General features: G+C 31.8%; 2 protein-coding genes across 2 annotated transcripts; one reads left to right on the plus strand and one right to left on the minus strand.

The window, feature by feature from the left end:
- Positions 1–438: 438 nt before the first annotated feature.
- Positions 439–3,718, plus strand: TRIADDRAFT_55983 (expressed hypothetical protein; the record flags this gene model as incomplete). Its single annotated transcript, XM_002111658.1, has 4 exons — positions 439–457; positions 594–650; positions 2,076–2,411; positions 2,904–3,718. The coding sequence occupies 4 exons, from the start codon at positions 439–441 to the stop codon at positions 3,716–3,718; spliced, it is 1,227 nt and encodes a 408-aa protein (XP_002111694.1).
- A 6,447-nt stretch (positions 3,719–10,165) lies between these two features.
- On the minus strand, positions 10,166–11,706 carry TRIADDRAFT_24251 (uncharacterized protein; the record flags this gene model as incomplete). The annotated part of the gene is made up of 6 exons (XM_002112155.1): positions 10,166–10,237; positions 10,381–10,507; positions 10,930–11,033; positions 11,181–11,247; positions 11,325–11,391; positions 11,556–11,706. Coding segments are annotated over 6 exons (588 nt in total), but the record flags the coding sequence as incomplete, so codon positions are not given.
- Between the last annotated feature and the right edge of the window lie 1,230 nt (positions 11,707–12,936).

Consider the following 12,936-nt stretch of genomic DNA (forward strand, 5'->3'; position numbering starts at 1 on the left):
ACTGTTTTCTGATGATGTTTATGTCCACGGCATGAATCGATAACGAGTATGATAAATGGTTGACGACCATGAACACATTGATCTTCTGACCCTGAGCAAGAGGTATAAAAGCAATCGATTTTGCTTTTTATCTCATTAATCTCTTCTCTTGTTCCGTATCAGATCGGAGAGGTAAGTTTTTCAAACTAGTTTATAAGGACTTTTTCCTTGCCTATTGAAAAAATATCAGCTGGAATTATTTTAATTATATCTTAAATAGTATACAGTCAGATTAGTATAGTTAATTTTAGCGTTAAATTAATCTAAGTTATTATAAATTACTTTATGAGGTTGAAAAATATCAGCTAGAGTTATTTTGATTCTATCTTATACGGTGATAGTCAAACTGACAAGTTTAATTTTATCATTCAATCAATGTAAGCTATTACCAATTACTTAATGACATTGAAAAAATCAGGTAGAGCTATTTTAGTTCTATCTAATACGATGTATAGTCAAGTTAACATGGCTAATTCTATCTTTAAATTAAGCTGTTACAAATGGCTGTAATTTTATACTAAATAAATTATTTATTTTTTAAATCTGATCGACAGTTAACTATGAAGACTGCCATCGTTTTATTGTCTATTTTCGCCTTGGCTACCGCCAAGGTAAGTAAAAGTAACTTGCAACGCGTTATTCGATGCATTGATAAGTAATCAAGAAACGAATTTACTAATTGATGATTAGATAACTAATTCTTTTTGTCGCCTAATGTATCATTAGTTAAGTGCGAAATAGCGTTAATGACAGCAATTAAACAAATTGATACTATAGAAGATAGTGATACTAATTGGTTTATGTTTGAAATCTTTCTTTTAATTAATTCCTTTTGACCGCCTCATTAACATAAATTAATATCATCATTGTCCTACTCGTCAACGTTATTATGACGATCTTGACCAACATTCCAATGTCACAGTAGTATTTTGAAAGAACATCTTCATTTAGTAGGGCTTAACTGTCACGCATTCATTTTATCATTCTATCTTCTGAGTTTGTTATTCTTTGCAGTTAATCTGATCTAATGATCAACGATAGTATTATTACAGTATGTGCAAATCAAGATTTAAAAAGATAAGTCTGTATTTCGATATTTTTCTTGTCTAAAGACTTCTTAGTTTCATTATTTGATATTCAAGTACAAGCTAACTTTAATTAACCATCGAAATAATATGATCTTCATAGGCAGTCAGTGAGTTACTTATATTCTCGTTATCTCCTGACTGAAATTAATTTTCACCCATAATTTATTCATAGCATCGTTGTAATTATATATTGCTAATGATGCAATTTTACACTACTAATACATATAGTGAAAAGCAATCTATTGAAGAGGGTGCATTAAGAGAGAAATATTGCGTTGCTATCGACTAGATAGTTGCCATGATTAAACTATGCACTTAGTGACAATATCGTTTGTTTTTGGTATTTATTTTGGATTGAAGAATTTAATATTAATGATATTTTGTATAACAGTAAAAATGGAATCATGTGATTAATGACTGATATACTGCTCAAACTAGAGGCATGATTTAAAATAGTAATCCATAAGTAGAAAACTATCCGCCTGATTATTGTGAATCAATTCAATGATATATTAACTATGCAGTATTTCAATGATGACTCATGATGATTGTAGTCATGGATGCTGTCGATATTCTGCACTTTATTTTAATTCTAGACTAGCACGTTGATTACTATCGTTATTGAATGTTAATTTATCCATTCTTGAAATTTTTATCTCCATATTTGCCGACCTGCTCAAATCTTATTTCAATATGATTGGTGCCTGGCCTAATGGTTCATTTAGCCTGAACCCAGGAATGCTAGAGGTAAGTTATCTCTCATCCATTATTTTATTCTATGCCCTGCATAATTTATTTGAAAGGGAATAAATCTATTGAAAGCCATTACTACTGATCTTCATTTTGATTTGATCATGATTGCGATCTGATAGAATAATAAGTTTTATTTTACCATTTTTAAAACTGATGATTACATTGTTTTTATTTCGTCTATTTCAAATTGTACAGCTACTTGCGGTTCTACTTCCTACGCAAAGAGCGGCACCATCGAATCTCCCAGCTACCCAAGCAACTATCCTAGGAGAACTGACTGTACCTCTACCGTTGTTGCTTCGAGTGATGAAGTTGTTACCGTTACCTTCAGCGAGTTTGATGTTGAATCTGCTACCAACTGCAAATATGATTACGTTTCTCTTTATGATGGTAATACCCTTAGGCACACCTACTGCGGTAAAGGTAGCGTTCCTACCTTCACTACTTCCCCTGGTTCTAACTTCGTGTTAACTTTCCACACTGATGGATCTGTACAGAAGAAGGGATTCGCTCTTAGCTTCACCGTTACTAGTAAGTTTAAATTATCCTATCATAGCGAGATGGATAGGGTATTAGCATACAACCAGTAGGATAAGTTGGAATTATCATTTTACTCATGTAAGATAGATAGTGTGATTATTATCGTAACGACGGCAGTTGTTTGTCATTGATATCGCTACGATGGCTTAACTTCATCGGAGATCGGCTTTATTTCATTTAGTTTGCTCATTCACTAATCTATCCTGCTAGAATAGCTTGATCTAAGAATCGATTTAACGTTAAGGCAATTTTGGATAGCTACTAGTGTATCAACGTAACACTTGCCAATCTTGTTAATCTTGATTGGCTATCGGTAATCCAATCATAAGAACTCGTTATCGTTGTTCATGAATGAAGATTGATTGGAGTCGATGAGTCTATCTTCAATGATCATGTTAATTTTTATTCAGGAATTGGATATTCAACTCATGTTAATTTATGCCTATAATTGATTGATTCTTCTTTTACTCATGCCATAATTAGAAGTTGCTGCTCCTACTGGTAGCACTACTGGCACTGTCAGCACTGGTACTTATAACCCAGGCACCTGTGGTAAAACAGCATATAAACTATCCCTGACCGACCGTATCGTTGGTGGTGCAGAATGTAGCCCAAAACATGCCCTTCCATGGCAAGTATCTCTCCAAACCAACACTGGCTTCCATTTCTGTGGTGGTTCCATCATCAGTGATAGATATGTTGTTACTGCTGCTCACTGCGTTGATGGACAAACTCCAACCTCCTGGAGAATTGTTCTTGGTGCTCACAACATCGGAAGCAATGAACCTAGCCAATTTGTTGCCACTGTCAAGAGAGCTAAAATGCATCCTAGCTACGACACCAGTACCCTCAGCAATGACATTGCTATCATAGAATTAAACGAAAAAATCACTTTCACTAATGAAATTTCCCCGGTCTGTGTATCCAAAACTAGAATTGCTGATAATGCAGACGTCATAGTCTCTGGCTGGGGTACTTTAACAGCTGGTGGCGCCTCGCCTGATACCTTGCAAAGAGTAATCGTTCCTACGATCTCTCGCTCTGAGTGTAGCTCTACAGTCTATGGCACAGGTTACATTGATAGCACCATGTTGTGCGCTGGTCTTATGTCTGGTGGCAAAGATTCCTGCCAAGGTGACAGTGGTGGCCCACTTGTTCACGATCGATCTGGTACCTACTACTTGGAAGGTGTTGTCAGCTGGGGCTATGGTTGCGCCGATCCTAACCGTCCAGGTGTTTATGCTCGTGTTTCCAGCTTGTACAGCTTCTTGGAAACAGAAACCGGTCTGACCTTCTAAATACCTGCTTTGGATATCCGTTCTATCAACTCTAAAACGCAAATATGATCAATCTATACTTCATCGATCATGAACACTGTAGAATTGTAGTTGAAAATATTCATTTTTCTTATGTAGTTGAAAATCAATTAGCATTTATTACGTTTTGTAACTATTGCAATCAATAAAATCGAAATCAATCGAACAAACGATCAAAATTTCTTTCCCTTGAATGAAATGATTTAGTCTTTTACGATTAAATACAGCTTATGATAATCGATGACGATAATCAATCGCACTAAAAGCTCGTTGTGTTTTATCATCATTAGTATCCATCTTCTACTTTATAGTATCATAAGTTAGGATAGTTCTATACTGGATTGTTTTGCAAGGAATACCTATTTATCATGGTATTATCGTGGACAACATTGAATAATTAGATAGTGCTTACTTTATGATTGGTATTAATGCAAACAATCATCAATAAAACTAGTATTGATATGGCAAGTTGCTGTGGTATCCAATTGTTTGTGGGATATGGATAATGGATAGTTTAGAAACTAGTATCGTAGTGATGAGTCTAATCTCTTGATCAGTATTTCTACCCGATGTCTATCACGAACTAGATCAAAAAGCAACCTTATGTGGATACGAATAACTGTGTTCATCATGTGTAGTACAACTCCTAGAATAGCTTAATAGATTGTAGGAAGTCGCCAAGTGATATGTAAAAATAAAAGATAGACACTGTATGTGCTAGATTGTAGATTAACTGGAATCGCAAGATTGTGTTAAGTGCGTATCTGCATTGAATAGTTACAGTAGATATTGTAGCTCGGGTTGGCAATCTTTTATTAAGGTGGTTGAACACCAGAGATTATGTCAGTAATTTGATACTAAATCAATCAGAAATTATAAATCTAAACATAGTTGGCTCACTATGAAAATGATCCGGCTAAAGTTCAAACTAAGAGCTAAAGGATTAGAATTTTGCGCTTTAACCGGCTATGCCAGTAATTTAAGTAAAATGTAAATCATACTAACAGATTTTATAATTCCGTGGAAGTGATTAGTGACATGCTGAAAGCATGAAACAGATTTTGTTTTCTTTAGCAAACAGAGGTTCATAATTATTAAACTGCCGTACTCTGTATGCTCCTACTTCCGACTTTAACCTATTTTATGATCGATATAAGCAGGAGATTACTTCTGATAGAGCTAATTTATTCTTATTCTTGGTTAAAGAAGTAGTTTATATAATAAAATGCATATGATAAGTTATCAAATTTGGATCATTTTCTGATTTTAAGACACTTTATCATACCATGATATTGTGATAGGATGAGCTTGAAATGCCAGTCTATCCACTAATAACTAGTTAAATTTATTCTATTGACTATTTCTAGGCATCTATTAAAGTTCTAACTTACTGGAATCAATCCTTAGCCGGATGATCGTTAGTATCAATGTTCTAATCAATGATATCATAAGTTAGGATGTTCTACACTAGAGTTTGTAATAGAAGATACCTGTTTCTCATAGTATCATAGTGGATAATATTGGATAATTTAAATACAAGATTGCTTATTTTATGATTATTGTAAATGAGAATAACACAAGTCATCAATAAAAATTTTGATAGAGCAAGCTGTTGTGGTATCAAATTATTCGTAGGATATGGATAGTTTATAAAGCAATACTATGGTGATGCTTTAATCTCTTAATCAGTATTTCTATCCGTTGCCTGTTATGAACTAGATAAAAAAAAGTAGCCAAATGTAGATACGAATAATTCATATTTATCACCTTATGATGATAGAATAAGCTTGAAATAGCAGCCTGTTCACCAGTAACCTCGTCAAAGTTATTCTACTGATTATTTCTAGGCACACTAGAATCAGTCTTTAGCCAAATAAATTCATAAAATAGAACTGAAATAAATTCTATTTACAGAGTTATTATTATCCTAACTAGGTAAAAATGGAAGCTGGTACAATGATATTTTACGGTACTTGAGCAGTATAACGACAAAGTTATATCACACATAGCTGGACATCCTTTCTTTCACTCTGATAATTCGTAAGTTAGAATTCTACTAGAGCATCTCACGCTTAATTAAGCATTGCAATATCCTAGGTCGTAAACGATAAGCAAAATAGTTCAAAAATAAATTATGACGGATAAAATAAAAAGAACTATTATTGTTGTCACATCCACAGAGAAATTATTTTTATACTATAGGATAAGTTCAAATGAGACGAATAGTTTCATACCTACTGTAACATTATGATCTTATATAGAAGATGCCTAGTATAGTAATATCCTAATATACGAATACTTATCATATACCGTTTAAGTACTGTATTGTATTACATTCATAATGTACGACATCATGACTACATATAGACGACATGCTATACATATAAAGACATTATCTCAATCCCATCTAAAACCTATAAATACCCTTGTACGCTAACTCGCTAGTCAGTTCCTACATTCCTGCTATCTCAAATACCTTATCTATAACAACCATATCATTGTTAGCCTGTAACTTGTATCTCAATAAAATCCTTTATACCGTCTATCATCGTCTACCTTAAAATACTTTACGCTACTTAAAGAAGATATTATTACACCTACATTATTTAATTAGCTAAATTAATGTAAGAGCGGGCTATATCTTCTGATTTACTTTATCATTGAGGTACCAAAAATGTCTTGTTGATTGATAACAATTAAACTACACTATGCTGTTTATTTAACAATATCAAAATGTGATATTGAAGGCAAAGTTGGACTAGAATTTTACTGAAACTAACAATTAAGTGTATTAGAAAAATATTGGAATAAATGTCAGCAATCAATTTTAACTTCCTTATTCAATATTCCAATGAAGTAGCGGGAATCAACTTGAATTGATCGATTTATTAATGGATCAGAATGTATAAGACTACTTGATTGATATGATAATTGCTGAGTAATATCTGACAGGTCTATCAAATGGTAATACTATCTGTTAAATGAGCACATTATCGTAAACCGTCAGCAAAGCGACGGGAGTTTGCACTAGTTTCCTTGAAGTACGATTAAAGGATTGTAATAGATGGCTCTAGCCGGGTTGAGATTACTGACTAAATGTCACAAACCAGCTTCGTGACAAGGATAACGTAAAACAAATCTCTATATTACTATAGTCTCCGGGATTCAGTATCCCTACTCACAAGAATTTAGACGCCTTTGATTCTACGTTAAACTCAACTAGACAATTGAGAACTGCTTCATTCAACTATCTAACGGGCTTATATACCCTTCTACAGCAGCTAACATTCACAAGTCATCTTATAAAATACTTGGATGAGAACATCTACTAACTAGTTTTTCACAGTCTGACTACAATATGTCCATTCACAGAATCATTTCAGTACACATTACAGCACAGCAATAAATTTACTGTAACACATTTATAATTAGAGTAATTCCTATTGTAAGGAACTAGATGTAATATATTATCACTATATTATATTAACCAAATTTAGATAACCATTTCTTCACGGTAGTTCGTACCGTGACACTAAAGCATAGAAAAACAAATGGTAACAGCAAATTCAAGTTCATAACTATATGACTAATATGGTTATCAGTAGTTTACTTGAGTTTATTAGAAAATGATCGAAGCTGACCGCAAGAATCAACTCTAGAATGATTAAAAAGAATTGGCATAGATAGCGATAAATAGCTCAATTCGATGTTTTATTGATCATAATACGTAGCAGCAATCAATTTATAGAAATACTCGAGTGAATAAAATTCATTTTAATATCTGTTCAGTTAATTAGGATTGGAATCGATATTAGTAATCCATACAACAAAGTTGATAATTATAGGATTAGCATAGATAGTAGCAAGCTACTCTGGTCCATTAGTAGAGAATCCAAATAGATAGTAATAATCAAATATAGGAGTGACTACAGAACCATAACTACGGGTAAGGTTGATGATCAATTTAAGGAATTAAAATGGATAACAGTTATCCATCTATCGTAAATGCTACGATGGAAAATACTTTATTATAACATCCTCTATATTCATTTTTAGCTGCGGTAATGATATCTATTAGCCATTTTATATTTTTTCTTATTCAGTTTGTCCTTTTTGTCCATGCAACTCATTCCATAAAAGATTTTGTCTATCTTATTTATTAATGCCAACTATCAGGAATGTCTAAACTTCGTTTTAGTAACATTCAATAATGATAACATTGTAATTATGAACGAAGTTACTAAAAATAATTCAAATAGAAAAACAGGATGATGATGCTGCATGATAATACTTGCATTTTTAGGGTAGCGAATAATTGAAAATTATAACGGATTAACTGAATCAATTCTTTACGGTTTAAAAGAATTAAGTAATTTATAAACAGCAACATATCTAATACGATATCGAAACTAAGTAAAGTCCACGAAAGGCAATTTATCTACATTCATTGTAAGTGTGTAATATCGAATTAATGTAGTTTATGGGCATAATCAAAGATTAATTTCTGATTGATAAACATCGGATATCGAAGATGATTGCCTAACTCTCTCAAATTACTCAGTATCTTCACATTAGTTCAATATAGCTGATCCTATTTATTTCAGAATTAAACATTTACAAGGTTATGCGTTTTACTTGCTAGCACAATTTATCTAGTTTGACTACAAAATATTTTATTTCTTACTAAAGAATACCAAAATCAAAATTAACTAGTAAACATATATAAAATGGCTGGCATTCTTTTACTTAATGAAAGCCTTCTGCTATTCCATGATTATCGATAATCTACAGTTTTGACAGTGATTTCTGCAGATAAACTCTACCGTAGAAGATAATTTAGAATGTTTTATTAAATGAACATTCCGTCCATAATCGGCTCATTCAGCCAAAGATTGACTTGAATCCATTAACAAAGTTGTAGAGGATAAAGAAATAAGGTTTGCTACTAAGATATTGAAATTCCAGCTCGATATTTGCATGAATTCTTACTATACCCGACATCCTATAATTTATCGGCTATAAAAATAATACGCATATAGTTATCATTTTTCTAGTATCTAGAAAATTATAATAATTAATATGTTCTCGAATTGATAGGCTACAAATATCAAAATTTAATTGATGCATCACTAATTAAATGAGTGATGGCAAGCTAACAAGATTATTAATTATTGCAGATCCAATTCTAAAATGAGCGTATGCATTCTAATATGAGAAAATATTTTAACAAATCTACTTAATGTCTTAAATACTTAGAGGGATAACATTACAGAATTTTAAACCTTAATTAGTTCAGAAATATTAACTGATAAATTATAAATCAAATGCAAATTTGAAGAGCATAAATCCTATGACAGGCTACAGTCATGCCTTAACAATACCTGATCTTAATTAAAATAAATAGGCTATTAATGCTAGAAGTCATTACTACTCATCAATTTTGTACTTACGAAATTTAGAACGCTGACTATGGCCGGTGTTGCTGAATTCTGATAGAGATATAAGACGCGGCCGCGGATCAATTTGATTTCTAAATCGTCTAGATGGCTGATATATGAGTAATGATAGACAATAACAATAATAAGATTACTTATTCATAAATATATCCGGTACTTAATGCGTTTATTTCTTCAATTCGAATTGAAATTTTGATGCAATGATTAAAAAAATACAATAATCTTATTCAAATACCAACAGATTCTACTTTTAACACTCAATTATATCTACTACAGTATATAGTCCATTAATTAGCCTATCAAAGTTTTGTTCATTTAGGCGTATATCGAAATAATGTTTGTAGGCGATGATAAAAATGTAATTAATGATCAATTTATAGCTTAGACTTTGTAACTGGTGATTAGTTATGATTGATATTAGGCTATGCCATAGACTGTCAATAGTTATAGCAGATATACAAAATGTTTTGTTAGTAATAACGAAATGATGACTTGAAAAAATTTTATAATAACTCATAATTAGAATATCAAAATAATTATTGTTTGTAAAGATTTACTACCAGAGCATAATGGATAGACAAAGATGATTCAGTTGCAGATTAGCATCATCTAGTTCTATCTTGTAGCCAGCCATTAAACACGGATATTAGCTATCGCAAATTTATTCTTCAGCAAGCCAGAAGGCTTTTTGTCATAACTCAAATAATTAGCCAACAGTTGCTTGATAAATAATTGACATAGTACTCCATCTTTACCTATTCTATAATTATCATCTATACTGCCAATTATATTTAATCTTACCTTGGATAACAGAGCAATAGATGAAGAGTGTTTTGCTGTTAGGTACTTGTCCTTCATCCTTTTGTAACCCATTTTAACCTGAGTTAAAAATTGTAATAAAAATCTCTAAATACTACGCTGAGTTATATTTTCTGGTTATTTTCTTTAGTTCTAGGGATTATCCTACTGCAGATCAGTATAACGTTTTTCCGGGTGTACATACTTCTGAGTTCATTAAGCAGTGGAAAATGAATATAAAGCATCCCTGTATAATTATAGACATTATTACAGATTATGAGGACGTCCATATTATTATAACCTAATTGATTCTACTAGCGTGATTTATCTTTCTAGCACTAAGGTTATAGAAAAAGGTAATATTTAACTGTTTCTAAAACAAGACATTACCTGTGAAGAATTTAAGATAACAAAGATATAGCTAAATAGAATAGAATATTTGTCCGTTGAAAATATTCCAAATATCCAAGTTAATCCTAAGATTGGAAATAGTATTGCAAAACCTTTGGTAGCTGTCCTATGAAGATAAATTAAAGCGATTCAATTGGATACTAAACTTTATTCGCTGCAGTAAAATTAGTTTTATTTTTATTTTTATGATTTCTGTAAATTAAATATTAATTAAGTAAATGATGTACATTATATACGCTGCTTTAAGATGAATCTTTGGCAATTATAGGTTAAATTTAGCTTGAATTTACATGAATAATATTACATAACACTCAACATATGGAATACAGTATCAATGCTAATTAAATACTTTGCTAAATATAAATGTTCGTATTTATATAGTCTGGTTTATTCATAAAATTGCTTGCTGCTCATTAATATTGTTAGTGTTTATTTGCATTAATTAGGATATGAGAATACTGCTAGAGAGTCCACTACTTCAGCTAATAATAGCATTTCATTTCCAAGGTTTGAGGATTAATCACTAACTTTATTTGCCGCAATTTTTCAGATTCTTTATGATCGACCATATTTGAGCTAGCGGATTTTATAAGCGTAATTCTGATTACAATAAGCGCAATTATCCCATTAATCTGCAAAAGAACAAATTTTACAAACTAGATTAGCATACTAATCTCTTTAATGGTTAAAAGTGAAAAGTCTTACGAACACTAAAGAAGCAATTTTACTTAGAATAATCCATTTGACATGGTTTTATAATTCTATTTTATCCTATTTACCGAGATAACGAGAATAAGTGGTCCAACAAACGCCCAAATAAGACCATTTGCAGTTGATAACCAGCAACTAATCAAGGGCGGAAAGCCGATCAATTAGTATATAAATTTAAATAAATATTAGACAAAGAGATAATTTGAACTTACGTGTTATTTACGCCATAATTATCGTAGCGGATAGCAGTGGCGACTCCCACAATTACAGCGGGGATGCCTAATATCATTAAGTTATTCAATTACCATTAATGCTATAAAGACAGAAATCTTTGCCCATGTCTTGGAGGCAATAGCCTTACTCAAATTGATAGCATACATACTACTACTGTATGTATTTATAATTAAAACAGGGTCAAATAGCCAATAATTATACATATTTACCCCATCCAATTATATAATACATCCAAATTTTATCTTTCTGATGAAAGACAGCTACAATCTGCATATAAAGATGTAGTCCTTCGGCTAGCATCCAGCAAAATGCAGCTAAAAAGAGATAATGCATGGAAATGGCAACTATTTTGCAAGCGATCTAGAACCAATAGTATCATGATTAATTGTTTTATTAAGGGTTATAGTATAAATGGAATAAAGGCTTTGATTGAAGAGACTCATTTATTCAGACTCATTTTATTCAGGATATCAAATTAGAACTTGATGTGTAATGCGACTATTAATTTATGTACCGCAATGGTTGTAAAATTTTCGCTGATTAATAATTCTGACTGAGCGAGCATTAAAGCAATAATTAAATTGCTATGGATAATATATCGTCTTGATCGCAGTCTAATATAAAGATAAGTAAGGTTAGATTATAATTACTAGCGTGGGTTGTCCTAATTTTAATTAATATGCATAAAGATAGAGATTACTTGAATTACCTAAGTATGTAAAATACCAAAAGTGTTACTAGCGAGGCTGACAAGGAAGTTCCAATTCCAATGTAGGAAATTAGTTTCAAGTTGTAGGTATGTGTAGCAGATACCTGAAAAGTTATAGTCCGTAGTGATGTTCAAAATGAGTTAATAACGCCATACAATGAGTATATGCTATCGTTGCATATTACTAAAATTTATAGACAGCTCATCTCCCAAGTAACCTCCGCAATTTGATTTGCGGCAGAAGATATGATATACAGTAATCAAATTTTATGTTGAATGTTAGTTAAAATAATCGATTTTCTGATTGTAAGCGGTATTTATGATTAAGCTAAAATATCATAGGCCCATACTAGTCTGTTTTACTAATTACTGCTGCCAATAATAAAGGAGATCTTGGCTTGGGATACTGAATCACTTATAAAAATGCAGCGTTTATATTTTGTTAACCAAATGCAAGATACGATATTCTCGCCATGTAACTCATGAACCATACAGTTTACGCTATTAATACGTCGATATAATTATTGCTATCGGCCTAGTGCATCTTAATATTACTTACAACTGATTATAAGCTTACCGGTGTAGTAGAAATCCGAACCAAGATAGCAAAATGGGTTAAGTGATTGCATTGGCACTTTGTATGACTACTGTTGGTAGAAAGGACTTGACAGCCTTCATTAGACCAATATCCCGAATTTGAAGACTTCCTAATTATTAAATACTTGCTAGTATTAGCGTTAAATTGTGTCTTTTACGAAGAAACAACAGTAAATCCATATTAAAATATGTGTAAAAGAGTTAATGTAAGTAGTCCAAAAATGAAACTACGAGTATATCAGCTTAGTTATCAAGACTATTCCACAAGATGAATCTTTTGCCAA

Source organism: Trichoplax adhaerens, genomic scaffold (assembly GCF_000150275.1).
Source record: "Trichoplax adhaerens TRIADscaffold_4 genomic scaffold, whole genome shotgun sequence".
Lineage (NCBI taxonomy): Eukaryota > Metazoa > Placozoa > Uniplacotomia > Trichoplacea > Trichoplacidae > Trichoplax > Trichoplax adhaerens.